The sequence below is a fragment of the Xyrauchen texanus genome, chromosome 10, assembly GCF_025860055.1.
Source record: "Xyrauchen texanus isolate HMW12.3.18 chromosome 10, RBS_HiC_50CHRs, whole genome shotgun sequence".
NCBI classification, from domain to species: Eukaryota; Metazoa; Chordata; class Actinopteri; order Cypriniformes; family Catostomidae; genus Xyrauchen; species Xyrauchen texanus.
Genome location: NC_068285.1, coordinates 32,917,664 through 32,943,181, shown reverse-complemented (window position 1 = coordinate 32,943,181; position 25,518 = coordinate 32,917,664). Strand labels below are relative to the sequence as shown.

Sequence of the window (25,518 nt, the reverse complement as noted above, 5' to 3'; positions counted from 1 at the left end):
TGGCCAGTCGTGGATTATGCCATTGAGTTTTGCACCCTCGCCGCATCTTATGAGTGGAATGATTGCGTGCAGTAGGACCAGTTTATGTATGGGTTATCCGACAACATTCAGGATGAGATTTATGCATTGGACCTGCCCTCCCATTTTTACAATCTGGTGGACCTGGCCATCTGAGTGGACCAGTGCCTGTCCCTGCATCACCGCCACTCAGTCCACTTTTCCGGATGGGCCATCGGATCCAAGATCCGAGGCAGAACTCATGCAGTTCAGGAGGACTTAACCATCTCCAGAGGAGAAGCAGCGATGCCTCACCCAAGGACTCTGCCCATATTGTGCCCATCCCGGCCATGTCTCTGCCTCCTGCCCAGTACAATTAACCACTCGTCAGTAGACAGGGGGTTACCGGTGAGCGCAACACACCTGAGCAAAATCCCCGGACTATGAACTCTTCTCCTGGCTCGACTGCAGTATGGGTCAACCAGTCATGCTGTTTCCGTGTTGGGTGACTCCAGAGCAGAAGGTAACTTTCTGGACATCGACATGGCTTCCAGGTGGCATGTTCTGGTGGTCCAGTTGGATGAACCCATCGCAGCCCATACCATCAGCGACCCTGACCATCGTCATCCATTCCACCGAGCCTGTGACTGGTGGTATTGGGACATCCTTGGTTGGTAACACACAACCCACACATGTCAACAGAACTGTATTGGATGACTGGTCAACCAATACTGTTCTTGCTTGGAGTCTGTACTCTCTCATTATCTTGAATCTGCTGTCTTCCTTGTCCAGTCTTGTGTTTCATTTTAGGATGAATCGGCGGATATATCCAGAGTACCGGTGGCAATACAATGACTTGATGGCGGTGTTCAGCCGGCCCACGCCTTGACCCTTCCTCCTCATCACCCGTATGATTGTGCTATTTTTTTGCTTCCTGGCACTTCTCCACAAGGTCGGCTTTTTTTGCTCAACACTATATATGCCTATTCATTTTATTGTGTTTTGTCCTTATGAAGCCTAACCTGACCTGAGAGGCCCAAATAATACTGTGCAGCCATAAAGCTTTATACTGTACACTGAAAACAATATGCAATCTTTTCATCCATTTCCCTGTGTTGTGTTAAATTCATTGTAATAAAACGTGTAATTACACTGTTATAAACTACTAATTTTGTTGTAGCTGACACCAAGTATAAATAATAAAAAAAACTAAATGTAACTCCAAACATGTTATAGCAAAATGGCACTCAATTAATTGTGGCAAACTGATTGCACACAAAAGCATTTTATTTAACACACTTCAGCATTTGCTCCTCCTTTCACGTTATACAAAATTTTACAGAGTTTGAAGACTCTCCCTTAAAAAGAGGCAATGGTTTTATCCTCTTGAGTATCAACAACTAATGTACCTCACAGATGTGACATTGCCCTCTACTGGTTAGATCTTGAAATTATGTATACATATGTTTTTGTTTTGTTTTTCAGTGTAATTTTAAGTAAGGTCATTTGTTTTCCAAGTAGTCAAACTACATTTATAGATAACGTCACCTGTGAATATTAAAATATTATCTGCAGGATAAAGCTACATGAATGATACAGTATGATATGGTTAATGGATTCAATAGGATATTAAAATATGCTTGTGTCTATCGTGGGATTGTCCTCACCGTTTTGATTTTAGAATGTAAAATGGAGGAGATGGCCTTTCAACTGCAACTTACAATATTAGTTAAACTAATAAACAGCAGTTATGCCATTAATGCTAATCCTTTTGTTTCTTTGTCACCCTGAAAAGCAAAAATATTTATTTATATTAATAATGATAATGTTGATCACTAAAAATAGCTTAAGCTTTATATTTATTTTTATTTAAAAAGTCAAAGAATACAATTGTGATTATGCTGTTGATTAATACTGTACACTCACCATTGGCCATTGTGCGTTTAATCCAGTCAAGATAGTGAGAAACACGAGTGTAAACTCCTGGTTTGTTAGCTTCTGCACAGCCCAATCCCCAGCTAGTGATCCCTGTTATGTACCATGTGTTATCAGCCTCACACACAAGTGGACCTCCAGAATCACCCTGCCAGTTGAGAGCAAAGTGTAAATTAAGCTACTGTGACCATCAGTAAATGTTGATTTTTTTAAGACTTGCAACATTTCTACCTAAAGCAGGAACTACAACTATTTCGAAAAAAAAGAAAAAGTCCAAGATGTTAAAAACAAGTTAAAACCACTTTATAAATGACATTTACAATGGCACACATAAAACTTCAGAGATGAGGCTTACTTGACAAGTATCAATGCCACCCTGAGGGTACCCAGCGCACAAGTTGGTTTTGAGAATTTTTTGGGGTCGTGACCATACAACTGGCATCATGACTTTACATGACTCTGATCCAATAAGAGGAACCTGAGCTTCCTGGAGAACATCTGGTAACCGACCTGAAATGCCCCGGACAAGATTATAAGCATGGGACAGATCCAGTGGTTCCCTGAACTGCACTGGGACCTTGATAATAAAACAGTGCACTTTGCAGTACCTGTGCTCAGCTTGCCCCACCCGGTCACACTGCACTTCTGTCCAAGGAATCCTACTTCAATTGCCCTTCCAACAAGACATACTGGAGCAATACGATCTTTGAGAATCAATGATAAGAGGCCATTGAGATATTAAATGGATAGCGTGTGAAGACTAGACAATGAGATTGGAAGAATCTAATTTACAATACCTGTGAATATAATTGGTGTCTTCAGCTTCAACAAGGCAATATCATTTTCCAGAGTACTGTCATCATATCCAGGATACGTAATGACCTGATCCACATCATATTTGACCCCAGCTTCAGATAGTTTGGTTAATCCAGCTGAAACTGATATCTGTATGTTGGGACTGCATGGACATATTTAATGGAGAACAAAATAAACTTTTGATATGGGTTTTAACCACCCATTCATTTTTCAGCTTGAACTGTTTGGCTATAGTACTTACTACTGGAAACAGTGTGCTGCGGTGAGAACCCATTTTTCTCCGATGATGGATCCACCACAAAAATGGCTTCCCCACTTTTGCAGACTAACCTGCCAGGGCCATTTACCTGATTGGGCATCAACACCTCCAAATACCCTGGCTCTGACATTATGTGCTTTACACTTTACTGTATCTACGACAAAAAAGTAGAAGAAAAACTCACTTTCTTTTGGGATCATGATCTTGGAAACATCACTTCATCCATCTACATGATGAAATGTGAAATAAACAATAAGCAAGAAATGCTTGCTTAAATAAGAACAACATACCATGGACTTCTGTTGACCCCCCTTCAGCAACACTCTTACAGTTTCTTAATGGAAATCCAGATATCGCACCCTGCAAAGCCATCACAAGAGGTGGCAGGGGTAGGGTGATAACCTGCTTTAAATAACACTTCCTCCTGGAATATCAGAAATTAAAGATCAAATATATGGCCTCTCCGAACATAAGCACAGACATAAGCACAGCTAGTTCTGTATCGGACCTCCAACAAATAGTGAGTAAAGTTACGTCTATGAGTGAGAAGAAAGGGCTCTTTATCAACTGCACGAAAACGGTATGCCTTGTGTATACAAAGCAAAAGGAAACTCTGATCTGCAATATCAAAATCTATGGAGGTCTGAATCAAGTGAAAGGCTTTAGCTATTTGGGAAGTTGGATAACATCGGATGGGAGGTGCAACAGAAACATGGTTCCTCAGACATACAGTATGTTATAAATTCCTTGGACAAGTCATACCACAAATGAGAGTTTTAAACAGAGTAGGCAGTCAAAGGGTGCTACTCAGGAAGATCCGGAAATGACCATTTGAGTTTTTGGGCCATTGAGTGAGGAAAGAAGGTATGGAGTATTTTTTATTTTTAAAAAGAAAGATTGAGGGAAAGAGAGACAGAGGGCAACAGAGTACAACATTTCTTCAGAAAATAGAAAACTGGGCAGGCATGGATAAGATTAAGCTTCTGCGACTGGCAAACGATAGGAAGGAGTGGTATTACATGGTCGCCACCGTCATTGGATACGGCACTTGAAGAAGAAGCTAATTCAAAAAAATAAAAAACAGTTTGTGCTATGTGTTTGCTATTTTGGGAGCTTTGCTGGTTATTCTGTTGATGTTTACCTCTTGTTCTCTTCTTGGTATGAAGGACGAAAATAAGTGAAGAATTGGCAGTCTGGGTCAGATGTGCAAATATCTTGACAAGATTCAGGACCATTCGTCTCAACATTGTGGTTGTCACCCCCAAAGAAATCTACATTTTCATACTTCCTTTTTGCCCAATCTATTGATGAAAACCAACAACAATTAACAGCATGGAATCAAACACCATAAATGAATACAAAAACAATGTAATATACATGTGTAATACACCAGAAGCACCAGTGGCAAAACAAACCAACAGTCTTTTTTCCCAACACCTGTGAACACTTAAATGGTTATGAAACAATCTCTTTCATGAATTTTCACTGTAACATCTATGTACTGGACTTCATTACCCACCACAATGTTTCTTACTGAAGCCAATAAACAACTCACCATTTGAGGGCTCACAACTCGGCTGTCCAAAATACACTTCTTCCTTCATGACTGCATCCATCTCATTTAACTGAGGTTTATGTTTCAGGAAGCATCGCATATGATACCTGCCAGAGGAATGTGTTTTTGGTCTTAGAGATATTTGGAAGCATTTATTGGGCAGTAAGTGTCTTCTTCAGGACAACAATGGTGAGTATTAAGTTTGTGATCCCAGTATTTCCACATGACAGATGGAGCTGAACATGCAAAGTTTATGCAGCAGCCCAGATTTTTTACTACTGAGCTACCACCTCTTAACACATTTCTCACCATGTTTCACTTGTTGGAGCTTTGGCAGAAGAGTATGAGAAATGGGTGCATTTGGGATGTTCGGAGCACAGGAACTGACAGTGCCGAGGTGACACGGCAGGGATCATCTCAAAGCCATCCCCTGGAAAGTCAGTACTGACTCGAATCTGATCCTTGCATGCTATCATTAAACCAAAAAGGAGATGACACAAAAAGCATGAACCAAAACAAAGAGGAATAACCCTCATCATTAAACAAAATACAAAGCAATGAGAAAGAATGACCATGTTTATACAGTACCTTTTGTTTTAGGACCTTGCGCTTTAAAAATCTCTTTGCCTGAAAATCCAGACACAGCACCAGGTGTGGATTTGATGATCGGAGGTATCGGAAGAACCCAGTTGTATTTAAGAAAGCACGAGTTGCTGCCAAAACAAAAGAAACTTAAAATTCTAAAATTCTAAAATAAAGCATGCATTTGCACAAATATATAACAAAGCAGGTCACAGTGGGTAAATACACACAGTTTATGTTTGAAATTGACAATTTTTAAGGAAGATTTTTTTCAACTTGGGTCAATTTTCACTACTTGATTATGATGTAAAAATCTAAATTTTGTACATATGTTTATAGAGAAGTTTGAATAGAGAGCAAGCCTCTATTAAAAAGTATGAATAAGTAATTATACAATAAAAACATTTAAACATTTTACAATCTACACTCTACAACTAGAAAGATAATTTTATTTTATTCCATAAAATTATCCAAGCTGACAAACATCGTTCCCCTTCTGAGGAATCCCCTTTTAACAAATTGACATGACTCAAACTGACTTAAGCCAGAATGGATCATATACTGTGTTTATGATCAGGGTCTTCAAGGATTTAATTTTGTATTTCAAAACCCAGTTTTCAGAAACTTTATCAAATGTTTGCATAATAATAGTATAAACCATAACCATACTGCTGTGTGAACGCAATAAATATGCAATTACAATATGTTCTTTCTTACCGAAGCAGTGGATTCACTGTAAATACTGATGTCACAAATGTGTAAAACTGACAGCGCAAGTCATTTGTGCAGGCACTCTGGCACTCTTCAAAAGTGTTGGCTTGTGATCTGTCGTAATCTGAGCCAGTGAAATCCACATTCTCATACACGTTAGACAAGCAGACATCTGATCCAAAATAAGCAAAAATTAGTACCTGTTTTTGGAATACCTAAAAATAGATATATGCTTAGAATGCATTAAACTTTGCACTCACTTGGTTTGTAGTCTTTACGACTGAGTGAGAATCCTGAAGTTACTCCTTTGAGCTCTTTGAAAGCTGTTGGTAACCCAGATGCTGTGTTTTTCAGATCGCAATGAAACTGTCTAAAACAATTAACATTTGAATAGCTGTTAATGCATTTAAGGTAACAAATGTAAAGAAAAAATAAACAGTGGACACTGACAAATCGACCTGTTTTGTAGTTCATCAGTTTGAAGCATAGATCAATACCTTACCCGTGGGGTTAACCTATAGGACAGTAGACCATAGTACAAGCACATCAATTATCTAACACACTCAACCATGCTTAAGCTTGCTGCTTTTGCAAAGACCCTCTAACTGTGTGCTTTCTAAGTCTATGGAAGCACTTTGAATAACATTGCACAACCAACCTATTGTGTTCCTTCCAATCATGGTGAAAAAATGTAAAGAAAAGACAGGAATGGTGCTGGGTGCAGGCAAGTTGACAGTGGTAGACATCCGGAGAGTGAATCTGGCTAACATCATTCGCAGTGAATTCTATATCCATCCACAGGCCTGGATCCACTGAGGAAAACCCACAGGATACAGCAGACACACAAACCCAGTTTATAACTTTCTTTCACCAGTACCATCTAGCATATTGTTAAGATGATAAATCTGAAGAGAAAGAGGTCAAATATATACTCAGCATGTTGAATGAGTACCTTTTGTGAAGGCTCCTGGTATGAAAACCAATAAAAATGCAAATGTAAAAAACAGGCTCATTTTTCCACCATACAGCTTGGTCCGCCACCAAATGCATGCAGAACTACATTGAGTTACAGCTAAATAGAATAGCTATATCCTAAAAGCCAATCAGATTTGAGTCTAAAGTGCAAATCATAGGTACAAAAGAGTAAACATAACAGTAAAAATACAGTCTAAAGGGCTGGATTTTAAGTCACAATCAATCAAATCAATTCAGGGTAATTATGGTTCATGTAACAGTATTAAGTAGGTTAGGAAGAGGCATTACACATTTTGATAACACTTCTGAAAACATTTTGAATAAGTTATTAGGAAAAATAGGAGAAGGTGCAGAACTATTTGCTAAGGTAAGAGGTGGCTGCGTCAAGCTTTGCTTCCGAGAAGCTTTCCCAGGCACTTGATTTAGCCCTGTTGCAAGGTGAATGAGGCAGTATCATTTGGATTTCTGTATTTCCTCCATCTTCTTTCAGCTGATCTGGACTCTCTGTTGTGGTGTCTGATAACCTCTGTTCTCATCCAGTCTCTGATGGCAAGCACTTTTGTAGCATTCCAATACAGTAATGCCAAGTTCATCGAAACACCACAATGGCCACAATTGCTGAGGGACAACATGCAACAAACATTGAAGGCTACATGTTTCTGTGGGGCCAGTTGGTTAAAGCAAGGTGTTAGGTTGAGAACAGGTGGTAACAAGATAATTTGAGATAAGTTATTTCAGTAACATCATATAAAGAGCACAATATTCTCTGGAGTTATGGCAAACAATGAATAGTATATGAATAGTGAAAGAAATCATGTAAGATTGAACAAAGAATTGAACAAAGGCCTAATGCCTTTGATGTTTATGTTGTATATGTATAACTCAATTTGTGACACTGGGTGCATCTCATCTTGATCCCTATAACTTCCTATGTTATAAACTCTGTGTACACAGGACTTAATATCAGTCTACCTAGGAACAAACATTCATATTTTTAAGTAGTACCAGTTTAACAAAATGATCATGTTTGAGGATGAAATTTTCACTGGATTTGCCAGTTTGCCAAATCTTATAAAGATTCTCAGGGTTTTGTTTGAGGCATGTAGGAGCAAGTAAATCGTTAAACTAGGAGCAGAACTTTGTTCTGGTTTGTTTACTTGGTTATGTAGGTGAAAAAATGTGTATTTAAGTGTTCTGTGCTGTAGCCTACTTATACTCTACACATTTCCCAAAATGTTTGCGTTTTCTGTGCAGTTGTTCACAGAGACTGCCGCATCATTATATAAATGACGTTTTACCCCCATACCGGCCTTTTATTATGGCATTACATATCTCCTTAATGGCCCCTTTATGCACTTAATGAAAAAAACTGACTGTGAATGATCGCGTATGTTGGTTGGACAGCTCTTTCTGCCCAGACATCCAGACAGACTGATTTTTGTGATTTTCGATTATCTGCTACAGGAAAATAGAATGATCAGTTAAAAAAGCCATAGCAACCAGAGTCAGAACAGTCTGAAGGTCTGTATTGAGTTTCTGTATTAAGACCGACAGAAGTTATTCTGTAAACATGAATATTTCTCTTGCAGGCAAGAATGGCCCTACATCCTGAGGCATAACCCTGATTCAAGTGAAATGCTGGCAGTCACAAAGCAAGAGGTGTTTTCTGGACCACTGAGTTGTAAGAAAGAGAGGGAGAGAGAGAGAGCAATTTAAAGCAGATTAAAGAAATATTCTGGGTTCAATTCAAGTAAATCGACAGCATTTGCAGGATTATTTTGATTTCCACAAAAATAATTTTGACTCATCCCTCCTTTTCTTTGAATATAAAAAACAAAAAAAATCTGGGTTCCAGTGAAGCACTTACAATGGATGTGAATGTGGACAATCTGTAAACGTTAAAATACTCAGTTTCAGAAGTATAGCCACAAAACGCATTAACATGATTTTAGTGTGATAAGATTGTTTACTAACCTTTTCTGTGTAATCATCCAATATTACAACTTTGTTTTTTGTAAGCCGTAAACCCTGTAATTCCTCAGAAACTTTACTGCTCAACTAATACTCATTTTAACAGAAGAATGATTATAATTGCTTGAAATAACAAGCTTCACATTTCGGCATTTAAACCCTCCAAAAATTGTCCACATTAACTTCTATTATAAGTCCAAAATGATTTTTGCTGCTTGTTCAGTTTACTTCTTTGAAACAAACTAAAGCAATTCCGTTCTAAAACATTTTGTCACAACTTATTTTTATTATGACTTATTACAGGGGCGGCTGTGGCTCTGGTGGTAGAGCGGGTTGTCCTCTAATCGCAGGGTTGGTGGTTCGATTACTGGCCCACATGCCGAAGTGTCTTTGGGCAAGACACTGAACTCCAAGTTGCTCCCAATGGCAGGTTAGCGCCTTGCATAGCAGCTCTGCCGTCATTGGTTTGTGTGAATGGGTGAATGAGACACAGTGTAAAGCGCTTTGAATACCGCTAAGGTTAAAAAGCCGCCATATAAGTGAAGACCATTTGTGATCTGTACATTTAAATGTGCAAAATTTACTTCATCCATCTGCATTTGGGACAATGTGAATACTTTCTGTGGTGTTAATGTAGCATTACTGAAACTGGGCAGGGAATTTCCATTTTGTGTTGAAATAATTTTATGCATTTTTGATCAAGATGAGAATATGAGATGTTATGTTCTGTTATATTGGTATTTACAATCAACCATTTACAACCTTTAAATACCTGTTATATTGGTAGTGTCTGTAATCTGTATGGGTGGCTGTATGTTGGAGTTTTGGCACTCACACACAGCAGGTGCTCTCTGCTCACAATGCTTGAAATTTCTTGTCATTTCATGAATAAATAAAATACAATTTTAAATAGGGCATATAAACACTAGGAATATATATATATATATATATATATATAGATAGTTGCCCTGTTTTTTTTTTTTTAGGGCCAAACGATTTACATATTTATTCCTAGCAAGATGTCATGATGATGTCACAGTGACATAATTTTGTTTACAAAAAGTCATAGTATTCCAAAAATCATGCAACGTCTTTATGCATTTTTTTAAGATATGAGCAATCAAACAGTGCCCACAGGTTTTTTTTTTTTATAATGTATATAAAGGCAATTATTTTCAGAAGAGGGAGAGAGAGAGAAAAAGAAGGAAGGAAGGAGTAGATAGATCTGGTGGTTTGAGTATTGAGGAGAAAGCACAGAACAGATTACTTGGGTTTGAGGCATTTTAGACGGATTTCTAGGCACATGTGATTTAAAAAAAAGAAGATACTACAAGTATCAAGGAGTAAAAGGCAAGGTTATCTGAACGTCTTTTGGCTGAAATGAGCTCTCTTCTGGGAACCTCAGTTAAATATGGAAGAGAAAATAATAAAAAGGCAGCAGCAATAGTGTAGAAAATGACTGGGATGAATGAAAGTTGGATTGTCAAGAACAGGGTTGAGGGGAGCATACCAAGGCTTCAAGGTTTGTCTCTCTGTTTGTCTTCACAGTCCAGTTAGCCCCTGCTGGTAGATACCATAACGCTCACTATTCTGAGGGCAAAAAGCATGTATCTCCACTGATGTCCATTCACAATTGGCTGTACATTGTGTTCAATTAAAATTAAGACACTAAAAATATGTTTTGCCAATGACAAGGGTTCTTAAAAAACAAATGGACGTATATTTCCCATCAACTACCTTTAAGCTCAGGACCATCTGTAGTGAATTATTTGGGACTGTGCACATTCTTGTGTTGCCATCAGCCAATTACCATCATTGTCAGGATGTCATTTTCCTGACATCGCTCCAGAGTGATTAGTCACATGGCATTTATGGCTAAGATGACAGGCTTAAAACAATTGTCTCAGGAATGAGTGGGTATGACCAAAGATGGCAGCAACCAGAATGCAGACACATCCAAAGGGTCACACATCAGCCAAGTAACTGCAATTGAGATGAGTAAAAATGCTAACGGATAGCTCTTCCCAGGTATTAAACACCTTGAAATATCAAGTACTATTATTAAAGTCAGTGCTCATAATACTATCAACTGTTTTTAAATATGTCTTAAAATAGGCATGAATTGTGCAACTGCACAACAATAAACATTCCTAATTAAGTCTTAGTACACAGTAAAGAGTTACTAGTTTCAACTCAAGGAATTCAGGTGTAAAAATGAGTGCACACAAAAACCTTGCCTTCCTGAATACAATTACATTCAAACTCAAAACTACATTTGTCTATTCATTTTATTGTTTTATGTCATTAGGAGAAAGCACAGAGAATGGGGCCTTGACAGAGTGCCGCATTGTTTCTTGTTTGTTAACTGAGATGATAGGCCAAAATAATCATACTGTGCAGCTTAAAGCCTTTACACGCTCAAAGCAGTTTGACTGCAGCACATTAATGTGCCATAAGCAATTGTTTAGTACACTTGCCTTTGTTTCTGTAAAATTCCTTGTTTTACAACTTGGCCTCGCTTTGGCTTTTGTTGAGACACAGGAATGGATGTCTATCCATTTAAAAGCAGCTTGTTGCATTAGATACGGATATTATACATGGTAGTTGAATATGCTGCATTACCTTACAATAGAGGCAAGTAAGTTATGCTTATAGCTAATAATAACTTGGAAATAAAATACTATCAAGCATTTTAGACCCCTAACAGTCAGGGTCAATGTAGCTTTAGTGGCAGGATATAAAGAGGTTACAATCATAGAGTATACAAAAACAGACAGGAGAGCTATGATAATCTGAATATTGATTTCAGATATGAAGAAAATCTATTTGCCCCCCTCCTCCACCCCCCCACAGTCTGGTATACTTGATGAAATAGATCACATTTCTACCCAATGAGCCGTTATTACTGGAAACACCTTCATTTCCATCATGGTGAAAATCTTCTCTTTAAATTGTCAAATTTAGTTGTACCTGAGTTGGTGTATTTGTCAGGGGTCCTCTGTCCCATCTTTTAACTATTGCATAAGACAATTAAGAGGTAAATAATCTCTCGCAATGTTCACACAGACTCCAAACTATGTTCAGTGTGCCACTTCTGTCAACTTAAACACCTGTCCTGCAGGTTTATCTAGACTCCTCTCTCTGGATGTTTTTTGTAGTAGGTGAAACCAATATATGAGATTATTGAGAAAATATAACAGTTTTAGCATGATGAGAAAGGTTACTAGTTTGCACCATACTCATCTTTCCCACTTACGTGAAGCGTTAAGACTGTCTTGGAATGCACGATATACTGTATAGGGATAAATATTGCCATTACTACAAGCGCGATTACTGTAGATACATACAGTGGCCTTCCTACCACAAGAGGCACCAGAGAATTTAGTGTCAGGCCTGACTGACAACAACCGTTTGAAGCCACTTTGGAACAAAAATAAGACTCTGCTCATTGGTTAGTCCTCATCAGTAGCCTCCCTTTTTGATTGATCCAGCTTCTGCTCTACAACTTGAGAAGGAGGGCTTGGAAGAGACACCGCTTCCACAGCAGGTAACATTGGTTCAGTGTGCTTTCTCTGAGAGAGTTCCTCCTAAAAACAAACCCATCGCATTCAAGTGAACAATTCTGACCAAAAAAGCAGTACAAGTATAGCATTTTCCACAATTAACTAATATAATGTACAAAACCATCTCTAACCTGCTCAGAGAACCGCTGGATCATAACTTGATCTCCAAAATCTTGAGTCTCAACCTCTTCGCCGTTTGAGTGGCAGCTGGGGCTGGGCACCTCTATTCCATGGCTCTCTAGTATGGCAGCCTCTGAGTAAAAGAGAAAGTTGTGTAAAGAGTTCAAAAGGTAAAATGTAGCTCAATTTTCCATCTATAAAAATGGCAAATTCCCTTATTTGCCTGTTGTCTCTTACTGTGTAAATTATAATAAAATCTAACAAAAAAATATTAGACATGACCTGTGATTGGTTAATTGGTGGACTTTATGGCAAAATACAAGCAAATTCATTCAGAAAATGTCTGGCCATGAAACTATTTATTTATTTATTTTTTTTGCATATTAGTGACCAACAGCACAGGTCATTGTCACTCATAGCAACCTGTACAACCTAGCCAGCATTTAGTAAAATAGCACCCATAAAAAAACATCAAGATACATCAAGATTTTTTTCCTAATATCTCTGTGTTGGTGGCATAATAGGACGAATATTCCACACATGTCAGCAGTATATGGAGTTCTGAAGGAGAAAAAAAAATGCATTCTATGTTAAAGCTGTACTACAGAACATGTTGGACTCTCTATCGACATTTGTGGTTAAAACCTGAAATTGCAAGTAATTTGCAGAGAAGTATTACTTTGGATCATCTCATGGTTGCCAGATGGGCTGGTTTGAGTATTTCTGTAACTGTTGTGCATGAAAATCTCAGGAGATCAACAGTCTCTAGAAATGACTCAGAATGGTAACAAAGAAAACAAAAAACATCCAGTGAGCAGCAGTTCTGTGAATGGAAAAGCCATGTTGATGAGAGAAGTCAACAGAGAATGGCCAGACTGGTTCGAACTGACAAATTCTACAGATAACCACTCTGTACAATTGTAGTGAGAAGAATATCATGTCAGAATGTTATTCTGAGATGCTGGTTGGCGCCTTTTTGGCTGCACCAGGGGGACCTACAAAATATTAGGCAGGTGGTTTTAATGTTTTGGCTGATCAGTGTATTTTAATGATTACTGAAGTGCTTTATCCACCACACATTAATAATAGTATTGTTGTGCACACCAAAAAAAATCCTAAATTTAAGAGATGAAACTCATTATCTGGCTGATATGAGTTCAATGGAATGCATTTAATTATTATTATATATTACAATATACAGCAGGGTACAGAAATACATTTTCCATAAGGGGGCAATATTTCCCCCTGGAATTGATTTCCAGTGGCTTCTTTTTCTCCTTTGTAAGGGCAATATTTTTCTAACCTTATAAAATGACTTTTATTTCTAATGTTAATTTAAACTAAATGTTTTTAAATCAAAATGTTGAAAATGTTAACATTAGATAATGCACTAAGAACTAACATGAATTAACAATGATTGTATACTGTAGAACCAATGTTAACAAAGATTAATAAATGCTGTAATATATTGTTAATTATTAGTTCATGATACTTTAATGTATTAACTAATAAAACCTTATTGTTAAGTGTTAACAATAGTTCTTGACAAACACCCAGCTATTGTTAATCAGCACAAAACCACCCAAACAGAGCGCATAAGTTATAAATATATTGCCAACATTTGGGAAGGGATTATTTTGATAAGCATCGCTGTAAAATGATAAACATTTGGTCATCTCATTTTGATGATATCATCTCAGTGTTTTCCTGCACACAGTTGTCAGATACCGCCATTAGCTTGTGCCATGCTGCTGACTGAAGCAGTTAATGCAGGCTGTTAAATGCATTTATGACATGCAAAGTTACATTGCCATTTCTATTTTAATTCACTCCATAATGCTGTTGATATCATATGATATACCAGTGTCTCAGAGGTCAACGTTTGCAGAATTGAAAGAGATTTCCCTCAACATGTACTGTTCCTGTGCTGCTTTTACAACAGTCACACATTAATGTGAAAATGCCACTGAATAAAAATGTAATATTACATGTTCTTCAGAGTACCGACCCCTCTTCATCATGTGGCTTGTATTATTTCTGGAGTTTTTCTCTTTTTTTTTTTTTTACAGAGAGTGGTCTCCCAAAAACTAAATGGGGGAAAATTAATCTAGACTGAACATTTTCAAATGTCTGCAGAGTTTTATGATTATACAGACAAACGGTTCGATATATGTCAAGATAAATTTCACGATTTCAATGCAAATATCACGTCAGTAACACTGGAATTACAGCTACAGATTTTTAACCTGTCAGCAACTGTGGCAATGGTTCAAACCTGTTTTGTATACAACCACTTTATTACTCTTGATAAATTAAATTAACCTGTCTCACTTTAATGATGTCCTGGGCATCATAATCAGGTGGCTCTCTCCTGGGCATTCTCAAGTGTGTGCATGACGCAGAAGCAGCTGTGAAGTTTGTGAGTGAAGTTGTTCCAAGGGAAGGTTGAATGACACTTTTTTGTTTTGGGTGAAAAATGCTTATCGAGAATGGCAGGACATTGTCGATAACAAGAACCTCCAATTAAATATTAACCACCCCACCTTTTTTATAATTTTTTTTAAAGGATTTACAAAATTCATGCATCACATTTTTAGGTCAGAAAAAACTGAATTCCAGATTAATCCGGAAGAATCACGTTTTTTACTAAAATACTTTCTTACAGTCTCACCTATGTTGGCACGTCTCTTCATCTCCTTCCTCCGATTGGCAAACCAGTTGTACACTTTGAGAGCAGTGACTCGTTCAAACTCTGACAGTTTGCATCCTGAAACAACATTTATATAAGAAACAATTAAATTCATGGTAAGTAAATAAGCATTTATACCTTCAGTGAGGCAAAGGTAAATTTGTTCAACATCCATTGCATGGCTATGGCTGGTCGTTAAGAAAAAAAGATACTGATTGCAATCTGTGGCAGGGAGGAGGGTGGGGCCGAGCCAGGCCATGATTCTGCAAACCCGGCCTCTAATTATGCTGATTAAGCCAGAGAGGGATAAAGGCGACCGGAGACGGCAGTGAAACAGAGACAGTGTTACGGGCAGCTGCCCGACACCTGTGTGTGTGTTTGTTATTTTGCTTACGTTTATTATTCAAATATTATTTATATTGTTAAGACGGATGTCGCCTCCTTTCCACTGAAATGTGTTACACTGGTGCCGCAATCCGGGAAGGAAGAGGGATGTGCCGTAATAATGTCCTCGCCACTACCATCCACAGGGCGACTGCCTGGAGCGGGAGGACTGATGCCAGGGGCGGGGGAGACAGTCCACCGAAAATGCAGCAGGGCGTTCAGTCCGCCAGGGGCCTCCGATCAGACTGTCTCAGATCGGACTTCCTCCGATCTGCCCGGGGAGGCGCAGCTATCGTCCACTAGAGGGTGGAGGAGTGGCCGAGGACCAGGCTATGGCGTATCGGAGAACCGGTGAGTAAATTATTATTTTCTCTCTCCCGCTGCTGCTCCGCACTGGCCTTTCCTTTTTAAATATTATTGTGTTTTTGGTAGGTATTATCAATGGTACAGTGTGTAAGTACCACATTTTTTTTTGTTGTTATTATTGTTGTTGTTTCCCTCCCAATGTCCCCTCCCAGATCCAGGAAGATGGGGATGACCTGCCGGCAGACAGGGCCGGAAGGGCGCGCCGTCCCCCAGAAAAAAAGTGTGGAGGGCGGAGTTGGGACATGATTCCGCACACACAGCCCCTAGTTATGCTGATTAAGCCTGAGAGGGATAAAGGCAGCCAGAGACGGCAGTGCAAAAGAGAGAGAGAGTTATGGGCAGCTGCCTGACTCCTGGTGTGTGTGTGTGTGTTTGTCTTTTTGCTTGAGTTTATTATTAAAATATGATTTATATTGTTAAGCCGGTTCTTGCCTCCTCCTTTCCAGTGAACTGTGTTACATAATCACTTACCAGGTTTTTGAATGACAGCATTACAGGCATTGGCGATTTCCTCTCTCTTGGCCTCATCAGGATACTGATTCTCTATAAAGAAACTACAAGAGCAAACAGCCAGTCAGAACAAGACTTTGGGTAACATGATCATTGTTTAAGTCAGGTCAAGTCATATTTATTTGTATAGCGCTTTTAACCACACACACCGTTTCAATGCTGCTTTACAGAAAACCATAACAGAAAATGAAATTGTAATATCTATAAAATCTTGGAGTCATCATTGTGTAATCTGATGAATATATGACTGATTTACAAACATATTGTAAATACGATTGTAAATAAAAAAAAATATATAGTTTAAATAAGTAAACACCTGGTCAATAAGAAACAGTAATGTCCATAAAAACTATGAGTAACAGGGCAGAATAATAAAACAGGCTACACTGGAAACTTTGTCAATGGCATTAATAACTATTTTTAGTTATGGACCAATTTTGAAAGCATTTTGTTGTTGTTGTCTTAAATTACCTGTATATTTTTTCTCATAAAAAGAAAAATAATAAACTGTTGTTTTATTTATATAGTGAACAAATATTATTGGCCTACTGTAACATAATATATAATAAAAGCTTTTCCCTGACAAAATATTTTGTCTTGTCCTGCATGCCTGGAAGATTTTTCCATCTGGTCCACCTTTTGATTAAGTCCTGATTTAGAGGATTCCCTCCAACAATTAAATTAAACTGCCACTCCCACAACTCTGCAGTGTCTTTGAAAATGACAATGGTGATATCACTCAAAGACAGTGATGCAATGTGACTTACCTCTCCATGACTGACTGGCACTCTTTTCTCCAGGTGAAGCGACTCCCCCTCCGCAGTCTAAAAGGCCCAACCACTGCCCTGTCTCCGGGACTTCCAGTTAACCTCCAATCGGGCTCTTCTTTAACCAGTGAGCGCATGGACAAAGTGGCCCCTGTTGTAAACATTATCCAAAAATGCAACTTGATATGGATACATTTTATGCTTCAGTGATGGATATGCAGAATTTTTGTCAGATCTATCTATACTGCAATAAAAACCTAATATCTTTTGAACATTTTAATAATAATAACTTGAATTATTTCCATTATTATTCTGCAAAGTTGTTTTGTGATCTAAATGTTGGCAAATTTATGTTCATCTTTGTTTTGGGCTATATCGGTTGAGCATGAATAGCTGTTAGGTAAAAAGGGGAGTAATTTATGCAAAAAAAATACATTAAGTTATTCGACCTGTGAACACAATTGTTTGCTGGTGTAATAGCAATGTTGGGTGCACCAAATGGTGGTTTTTTTGAGTAGAGACGGTATTTTGGTCAAACCAACAATCGATTTATCTCTAGTGTAGATGACTTGAAGTGTTTCCCCGTAGCACAGACATTACCTGACTGAGATTGGTGAGCGGAGTACCAGGGGAGGAGGTGCATCAGCAGTTCTCTTTGCTTGTTCCAGGGCATGTCAGTCCTGTTCCTGTGGACCTGAGCATGCTGGTTTTCACCCCATCTGATTCCTTCAGAAAACTGTGTTAACTAGGGTCACTTCGAGAGTCCGAAAACTTGTCATTCATGGTGACAATCATTTACAAACATTAAAATAGTGCTTGATGAAAATCCTTTGAGAAAGAATTTTAGCTAGCAGTGTTAATAACAGGGTTCCCATTTCATTTGACTAATGAACTTCAATGGTTTCTCAGTTGTTTGTGATTACTGCTTAAGTAATTATATAAATTACTTATAATAATTTCATAGAGATTTCTAAAACAGATTTCCAATTGTATGTCAGGTACCAATCCTTGGAATGAACAGAGTATACTTTTCAGTGTAAAGTTCTCCAATACACAAAACAAAAAAAGCTAAAAATTTGAATGCAGCTCACTAGGGAATTGCTCAGATAGCAATATCTTGCCAATTAAATATTATAGAGTAGAACATACAAAGAAAAAAAATTTATTCACTATACAAGCTTTCTTGCCTGAAAATCAAACATTTTGAAATTCCTTGATATTTCCAGGTTTGCAATAACCATGGGAACATTGTGAAAGATTTTCAAACTACTTATCCAAAAAGTGATTAGGTTTTTGGAGCCATGCTGTTCTCTAGCACTGTAGATAATTAAAAAGCGACATGCTCAGGACAGGGATCTGTTAGTAGGGTCAAGTGTTAATTGCACCACAGTGCAGAGAGGGGGTGAAAACCAGCATTTGACAAACCCAGGTTCAGGACTGAGAGCTACATAAAAGGAACTAGCATGGGAGATGTAGAGCAGAAGTGGTCCTGGGGGGCTTTATCCCAACTCATTACTTCATAAGCTCCTTAAAGCATCAAAACAGTCTCTATATTATGAATGCAAGATGACAGTGTTGGCAGTGTTACAGCCTAAAAGGTTCTAAAGCCCGTATCCACCTGCACCAGCCTACACTTCTCACGTCTGCCAAGAACAGCATTAACCTAAGAATATAATGAATGGGGAAAGTACACTATACAAATGAATTTAAATTCAGTGCATCTACAGTATATGGCATGCCCTTCCAGTACATTGGGCCTCATTCACTAATTGTGCTAACACATATATTTGTGCATAAAACTCATGTGTGATCATTTCATTGCAGAAAGTGACGCATCAATGAGTTCGCACTTGAATTTATTCTAAATATATGATCAAATGTAGAACCAGCTGAAACCACACATATGCAAAAATCACCTTCTCTCAAAGCATGGAATGTATGAAGTTGAATTTCTTTTAAGCAATTACTTGATTATAACTTATTTTTTCCACTTACAAGTTAAACACTTACATTACTTATTTTAGAGTAACAAAAATTATGTGCATTTTGAGAATGCATAAAAAGGTTTTGCTTTTTTTTTTTTTTTGCACATTAAGGATACATTTGCAGAGAGTGATGCATCGCTTTGGGTGATCGTTTGGGTGTGAGAACTTTGTCTGCATACATAAATATGCAACTTGTTTGCATTTATTAGCGAAAGAGACCAATCATCTTTATTGAACAAAACCATATTCGTTTTCAGATTTTAAGCCCTCAAGGACCATCAGAACTGTGTAGGGAGAATATGGCAGGAGGTAACAAATGAAGACAAATAGTGAGCAGGCCCCCAACCCAATAATCCAGGCACCTGCCTTGCTTTTGGCAAAGCCTCTCCCTGCAGAGGCATCATAACTCACCTGGACTGTTACGCTCCAGCAGGTACCAACGATAGAATGTCCTGCGTTTGGAGTCGCTCATCTCCAGGCCTTGCTGCAGAAGCCACTGGGAGATGTAGCTCTGACTGATACCTGCAAAATGTTATAAACTCATGAAGAAAGATATAGTGCCAGAGACAGGAGTAACAGGAACCCATTTAATAAAACATATCCTGTAGTTTTCATTTCTCCTACTGGAGTAGAACCTTTAGGTTAGCATGAAATCAAAACTGAATCAAATTTACTTTCTTAAAAGTAAATAGGGTAATTTCCTTGTCTTCTTGTGCACAATTCATCAGTGACTTTCCATTTCGATTAATCTCACCAAGCCCTCTTATTTTCCAATCCCCTTCCGGCTTCTAAAGTTATGGAACACCCACATTTCATGTCCCAATTATTTTTCAAAAGTTGAAAATAGCCCTACATGTCATCTCACTTGAGATGTTTCACCCGGACATGCACATTATAGAAGTAAAATTGGTTGGCATGGAGGCAAGTAAACAAACAAGATTAAGAGTTTTTAATGTGAGAAACCCTTTTTATCTGATTTAACATATCTTCAGCTCAATTACTTTTGCACAATCAGTAAATTTAACGTTCCTTCAGATGTTTAGGAATTTTTTCATTGATTAAGAGAAAGATTGTACCTGTGACTTGTCCAACAATTGCCTGTGAGATCCTTCTGTTATTGAGAAATGTCTTTATCTCTTCTTTCACAAGGTTACTGTCCCTCCTAAAGCACAAAGATAAACATTATAGTGACTCTTTATCAAAACATGACAGCAGTCAATGCACACAATATTGTGAACAAACCCATGAAAACAAAACTGAATTTATTAGTCAAAAGGTAAGCAGCTTTAAACGATAATGATGTCATTTTAAAACTTCTGTAGTAAATCGAAATTTGGTCAAATTTGTGTTAAATGGGGAACATATTCAATGGCATTCTCCAGAGCTTAAGCAGTTACATGGAATGTTTCAGACTACAAAAAGTCAGTCAGTCTGAGATCTTTCATAATCCGTTAGAACCAGCTGTTCACCTGACCTGATTCAGAAAGGGCTCTTGTTCTCTGAAAATTACACTGTTGCTCAGGGACGTTCATTAACTTCTGTTATATTAATCTCTCCCTCTCAGTAGACCTGAGAAGAAAGGCACATAGCAGTTCATATATCACGCTTATAAAAGATACCTCATGTATTCCTCCACTTTCTCCTCCAGATCCCAGTCTTCTTCTGCCAATTCATAAATGAACGACCTCTGAACTCCACTGGGTGTGTACATGGGCGGGGGCGAGGCATCGTAGCTGTTGCTAGGTGATAATGCAGCATCCATAACAGGCGTTTGTGTGGTAGCTGAGGTAAGAGAAGAGGAGGAAGAGGAGGAAGATGGGGCAGCAGGGGCTGCAGAGGTAGGAGCACTAGGTGGGGTTGAGTGATTGTTGCAGTATGGGGTATGATGGTCTGGATCAAGTCTCTCTAAAGACTCCAGGGCTTGAATGATTTGAGGTTTGGTCATCCCTGACAGCCTTAGTCGTTGGAGCAGGTCAATCTGTTCGATGGTATAACGTGGCTCCACATCACAACACTCCATCCTGACATCTGGAGGACAACACATGGCTGCTAAAGTTCTTCGTGATGGCACCAATAAATTACAAACTAAAAACTTTAGTTACTGAATAATTACAGTGCATTTAAGGCTTTAACTTTAAGATTAAGTCCTGCAGTTTAAAAGTTTCTTACATCATTTTCCAAAGTAAGCAGTTATTAAAATGCCGTTCCATTGTGAATGAGAGGCGTAAACCTTGCTAAATCAATGCATTTTCAAATTAAGATGTATTGGCATGGAGGTAGCCTAAGATTAAAGTTTTAAGTTAAAGAATCTCCCATTGCCGTACATTGATAGAATAATTGCCATTGCAATCAACATTTAACTGGCAGTAATGTTTTTGAACATGAAGTTGGGGGAGAATATATCAAAGTGTCCCCTTACTTAATAGTCAATAGCCTTTGGTTTACACCACAGCCATTATTTGCAAATAATTATTGGCATCCGGTGTCAGGTGGTATTATCAGAGACAGGCCACTTCTATTAAAATGAATGAGAGAAATCAGAACACCCAACGGATGTAGAAAAGAAAGTCCCACCTAACAGGCAAAAGAGCCAATCACATTTTAGATACAGACATCGCCTGCCACCCAACTTTGAGAATGCACATGCGCAATATGCAGTAGCTAGGCAAACTGGGAAAATTGTGTTTTTTGTAAAGAAGCACAATTTATACCATTGTATGACTTTACTGCTGATTTTTTATCTTAATCTTGAGCAACCATTTTGGAGATTTCTGCATTTTACCTCTCAAGTAGATAGGAGCTGCACTTGTATGCTGTTTGTTTATATAGAAAAATAGCTGCCCAGCCTGCCCAGGAGCATTTTAATGATGGCCACCGGGTAGACTGACTTGCTAAAAATAATCTGATTTCATGCTGCATTCCATTCAAAGTCGGATGTGGGAAATTCTGACTTAATATCTCTGATCTCCGACAACGAAAGCATTCCATTGCCTGATGCTTGGAAAACAATGTAAAAGCAAACAAAACAGCCATGCTCCTGTAAGCTTAGCCGTTGTTCGATTGTATCTAGAGATATCTCTTACAATTGATAAACAATGCAGCAAAACTAGCATATGTTGTACAGGTGTAGGGTTATCTTTAGACAGCATAATTTGAACATCTGTCTCAGCAAATGTTTGCTAAACAGGACTCATTAATGGATATTATTTAATAAATGTGAATGTTTATCATTAACTTTGTAAATCTTCCTTGGTGCTGACAGGTTTGTGTGTTGTTATGCACCTGCATCTTGGCGAAATCAGAGCTGAAGATTTCCGCAATAGTTTCCAAGTTGAAGGGGCAGATCTACCAGGGTGGCACAAGGTGGCAAATGCCACCCTAAGAAAAAGCATTGCCACCCCATCTGCCAACCCTGCATAAGTATCCAAATGTATTAAATATAAATGTAAATATTTTATTGTTGATTTTGACATTGTGTTGGGGTTTATTCATGTCAAACTGCCTAAACTCTCAGCGAATTCACAAATGACTACAGACCCACAGCGTGATCGATTACAGCAGCATCGAATCCCGTGATTGTTTACAGCAGCTGCCAATCACAACATCGACCAATCGCCTACCTACTATTGCAGCACATGTACAGTGTTTGGGCTCTCTTGGGGAGATGAGCTTAATTTATCAACAACAACATGGACAAATACATGGAGAAAAAGAAGAAAAAAAAAAAAGGAGGTAGAAGATGAATTTCTCATTAGTTTTCAAATATTCACTAGGTGAGCTGATTGTTGATGGCTCGCACCGGTGCGCAGCGTGTTTCTTCCCTATACAAACTGAGTGTTTCATGGCTGGTTTGTGTGATGAGAGATGGATGTTTGTGAGCTGTGGCATCTTGTTCACGGGTGCTCAGGCGCATTCCGGGTTCCCGCTGCTGGAGCAGAGAGTTTGTGGTTGTCACTAAAAGAATTTCAGAGTTCACTGCATTTCATATACAGAACTGTCAATAAATGTATCTGTTTTTCCGCTACTCTTGTCTCCCTGCATCTGAAAAATAAAAAAATCTGGCCTGCACAAGGTGGTGACGTTTATTCCAGATTGCCGGATCTATAAGTAAAGCTTAGGAACATTTAGAATGTGTTGATGTGTTTCATAGACAATGTCTTGGTGCTCTGAAGATATACAATTTGTTACTCATTTTTTTATTTTGCAAAGAAATGCTAATTTTAATGTTGGCAAATCAGTAGCAAAATGGTTGTCAATTTGACAAATGAACGACATTTATCATTTGATTGTGACTCGAATTAATGAACTAATTGGCACCTTAATCCATAAGAATTACACATGGGCACTTCCTTTGGTGTTGCCACCCCTCAAAGTCTGCATGCCACCCCATAAAAACATTTCTAGATCCACCCCTGCCAAGTTGGAAGTCCGATTTCAAAGTGCTTTTCATTGCAATTTTCCTAGTAGGCTAGGAAGTTGGAAATTCCAGCTTTCCAAGTTGAGTGGAAAGCAGCATTAATGAGTGTTCATTTTACTTTTTAGAGAGCATTTGATTGTACAAAATTATGTATACACCCATTAATGCAAGATGAGTAATCAATACTTTTGGTCCCATTTACCTGGAGGAGAAAGACTGTTCGTTTTAAGTGTGTGTGTATCTGCTAAAAGGTTAATTGTAAACTTTTAGGAATACACTGAAACATCCTTATTGACATGCTAGACATGGAAGCTTCACGACTACCATTTTGATTTCATGGAGCACACATAAGATGCCCTTATCTTTAACCATCTTTATTACTTTCAATATTTATTTTTACATCTTTTCTATCATTTGGGTTTAAACAGTATTCTTTTGCAGCCTTGCGAACATTATCATTTTCCTCAATGAATGCAAATCTTGTAGCATATCTCAACTTTAATTTTCTATTATCATTTACGGTCCTACCTGAGATTTGAGGTGATAATCGGCCCGTTGGGAGCGGTTCAGCGCGTGGAGCCACAGCAGGAAGGCACCACTGTCGCATGGTCGAGGAGTCACCCGCAGTGGACAAGCTGAGGGCTGTCAAAACATCACAATAACTACTAATAGCCAGTCAGGAAGTATCCATTAGTCTTGCTAAAGTAACCATTAAAATCTAAGCTTTGGTGTGTTTTAATAACGATCTCCAATAAGAGCTAAATTACATCTGTGATCGACTTTGTTTCGTGTCAGTCTCGCGCTTAGCACGCGCTAAATGGCTAGCCCCGGCGGGCACGCGCAGCTGTACAAATGCATGCAAGAAATCGGTATTCTCGCATTTGTTTTCACACTTAAACCTAATGACTTGAGGCCGGCGCTTACTCCAGGCAGACCACACGTAAAGTCATGCAATATTACAAAAAGTCCCCTGCACCAGCTTTGTACATACTTCTCCTTATCACTTATGATGTGCATAACTGTACATGCCCCTGCCTTGCACATATATTACCAATTACACATGTTCTATGTCCTATTTTTGTTATGACTATTTATACTCTTACCTTGTTTTATATTCTGTCTGACTAATGTTCTGTGTGCACTTGCTTGTTTCTCCTATCTCCCAAAAATTCCTTGTGTACGTGAGAACACTTGGCAATAAAGCTCATTCTGAAGATTGCGGATGTGAGACGCCTTCGTAGCAGCACAGATTTGATTCACTCGGAGTTAGAATAACTGTATTGCTGTTAGCAAGAAAAGCTATGCCGTTCAGTTATCCGCCTTACCTCCCCGTACTACCGTCAAGCTGTAGCCGGAGTTGGAGATGGTGCAGCTAGAAACGTAGTCTGTGCACACCGTGGGTACAATCCCGGCCCTCCCGTGCGACTGTCTTGCTCTCCGAGTCGCTTCAACTTGCTAATGAAGGTGATCCGAAGAGGGTCACGTTGTCCTGAGATGCCGCAGCATAATATTACTTTATGTATGGAAGTCAACAATTGACCTCTCACCCGCAGCGCCAGTCCCATGTGGATTCAGGAAGTCATCAAAAAAGCCAATGGAGACTTGCACACTGTATGTTTCCCATCTTTAATAGCCTATGCAGAAAGATATGCAATACATTTGAGCATATGTTTGGGAAATAATGTTATAGAATATCTATTTTCCATAAGCTTGCATGAATTTCACAAATTTCACATGATTGCTATTGTGAAGGGATTTGTGTTTCCATTTATTTTTTTGCACACACCCTTTAGGGAATTAATAAATATTTACAATGCATCATGCATGAGCACTAAACATTAACCACTGAGCAGAAATATATTCTAAATGGTCTTTTATATCATATTTATAATATATTTAATTCTTGAAATGTGCAG

General features: G+C 38.4%; 2 protein-coding genes across 8 annotated transcripts; both read right to left on the bottom strand.

Moving 5' to 3' along the window:
- Positions 1-1,277: 1,277 nt before the first annotated feature.
- Positions 1,278-6,910, bottom strand: LOC127651001 (coagulation factor XI-like). The gene is made up of 15 exons (XM_052136694.1): positions 6,808-6,910; positions 6,514-6,667; positions 6,116-6,225; positions 5,862-6,027; positions 5,151-5,275; positions 4,872-5,031; positions 4,563-4,669; positions 4,149-4,308; positions 3,298-3,431; positions 2,990-3,161; positions 2,730-2,890; positions 2,541-2,636; positions 2,288-2,442; positions 1,924-2,080; positions 1,278-1,784 (listed from the first exon to the last, which is right to left on the bottom strand). Exons 1-15 carry the CDS (start codon positions 6,866-6,868, stop codon positions 1,780-1,782), a joined length of 1,923 nt encoding a protein of 640 aa, XP_051992654.1. The 5' UTR covers positions 6,869-6,910; the 3' UTR covers positions 1,278-1,779.
- Positions 6,911-11,083: 4,173 nt separating this feature from the next.
- Positions 11,084-25,225, bottom strand: zgc:91944 (uncharacterized protein LOC436941 homolog). 7 transcript variants are annotated; one of them, XM_052136796.1, is made up of 11 exons: positions 24,928-25,225; positions 24,131-24,244; positions 20,805-21,213; positions 20,262-20,347; positions 19,597-19,707; positions 17,801-17,926; positions 17,201-17,351; positions 16,395-16,477; positions 15,156-15,251; positions 12,496-12,617; positions 11,084-12,388 (listed from the first exon to the last, which is right to left on the bottom strand). In XM_052136796.1, the coding sequence occupies exons 2-11, from the start codon at positions 24,207-24,209 to the stop codon at positions 12,254-12,256; spliced, it is 1,398 nt and encodes a 465-aa protein (XP_051992756.1). In that variant the 5' UTR covers positions 24,210-24,244; positions 24,928-25,225; the 3' UTR covers positions 11,084-12,253. The 7 variants fall into 7 exon arrangements, with proteins under 7 accessions (XP_051992756.1, XP_051992757.1, XP_051992755.1 ...); XM_052136797.1 differs by lacking the exon at positions 24,928-25,225 and adding an exon at positions 24,706-24,905; XM_052136795.1 differs by lacking the exon at positions 24,928-25,225 and adding an exon at positions 22,956-23,113.
- Positions 25,226-25,518: the final 293 nt, after the last annotated feature.

Bases quoted from the DNA above. Each gene is read 5' to 3' on its own strand.
- LOC127651001 (XM_052136694.1), bottom strand. From the start codon at position 6,868: ATGAGCCTGTTTTTTACATTTGCATTTTTATTGGTTTTCATACCAGGA. The intron at 2,891-2,989 runs GTAAGTACTATA...ATGTCCATGCAG, and splicing joins GCAGCACACTGTTTCCAGTA to TCCCAACATACAGATATCAG. The intron at 2,637-2,729 runs GTATTGTAAATT...TGATTCTCAAAG, and splicing joins GACACCAATTATATTCACAG to ATCGTATTGCTCCAGTATGT.
- zgc:91944 (XM_052136795.1), bottom strand. From the start codon at position 23,073: ATGCCACAGCTCACAAACATCCATCTCTCATCACACAAACCAGCCATG. The intron at 17,927-19,596 runs GTGAGTTATGAT...AGTTTTCTGAAG, and splicing joins GCTGGAGCGTAACAGTCCAG to GAATCAGATGGGGTGAAAAC. The intron at 15,252-16,394 runs GTAAGTGATTAT...ATGTTGTTTCAG, and splicing joins TGCTGTCATTCAAAAACCTG to GATGCAAACTGTCAGAGTTT.